The sequence below is a fragment of the Gavialis gangeticus genome, unplaced genomic scaffold (genome assembly GCF_001723915.1).
Source record: "Gavialis gangeticus isolate Ggan-Ray unplaced genomic scaffold, GavGan_comp1, whole genome shotgun sequence".
NCBI lineage: Eukaryota > Metazoa > Chordata > Crocodylia > Gavialidae > Gavialis > Gavialis gangeticus.
Genome location: NW_017729004.1, coordinates 30,519,681 through 30,520,422, shown reverse-complemented (window position 1 = coordinate 30,520,422; position 742 = coordinate 30,519,681). Strand labels below are relative to the sequence as shown.

Below are 742 nucleotides of genomic sequence, written 5' to 3'. Positions count from 1 at the left end.
TTTTCGTTGCCTTCCACTGGATTCTCTCCAACTTGTCTACATCCTTTATGCAGTGGGGGGCGGGGGGCAAAAACAGGACACAGTACTCCGGATTTGGCCTCACCAGTGCCAAACAGAGGGGAATAATCACTTCCCTATATCTGCTGGCGACGCTTCTACTAATACAACCCAGTAAGTCGTTAGCCTTCTTCACAACAAAGGCACACATGTCAAAGAATATTAAAGTATAATACCGACATTTCAAAGTTTTCCAAAACTAAATATTTCTCTTTTCAGATTATTTTTGTCCCAAAAGAGATGGTTTTGCAGAAGACAACTTTGGGTTTTGTCAATTACCATCTTCTGATGGAAGACTGTTTCAACAAAAAATCTGTCTGCCTTTAAGTTTCAAATCTGCAGGGTTTTTTCCTCCCATGTACAGGTTCTACTTCATTTAATTTTGCTTCACAGATAAGGAGCTGTCAGTTTTAAGCAAATTTGGCCTGATTTTTCAAAGGTGTTCAGTGCCTGCAACTTCCACTAAAAATTAAACTAGTTTTAGGCTACTCAGATACCTTTTCTTCTAAACATCAACATTTCAAGCAACAAAGATGACATTTAAGAATTATTTGTACAATTCGTGTTTCTCTCTACTATGGGAAGGACCTACCTCTCCTATTTCCATCAGTGGTTCATTCATATCCACACCTCCTAGCCAGAATCAAGAGCTTGACCAGGAATTCACCAGGGAATTGGCTGAGGC

The 742-nt window shown here is 39.8% G+C and overlaps 1 protein-coding gene across 3 annotated transcripts in view; it reads right to left on the bottom strand.

Annotated features, from left to right (window-relative positions):
• CUL2 (cullin 2) overlaps positions 1-742 on the bottom strand; it is a 138,794-nt gene that overhangs the window by 80,399 nt on the left and 57,653 nt on the right. Inside the window, exon 1 of one of the 3 annotated variants that reach the window (XM_019508196.1) lies at positions 650-708. The exons of the other annotated variants lie outside the window; for them this stretch is intronic. Within the exon in view, the coding sequence (XP_019363741.1) occupies positions 650-679 (30 nt within the window). The 5' untranslated portion in view covers positions 680-708. Of the gene's footprint in view, positions 1-649; positions 709-742 lie in introns of those variants that run through there. 3 annotated transcript variants of the gene reach the window in all.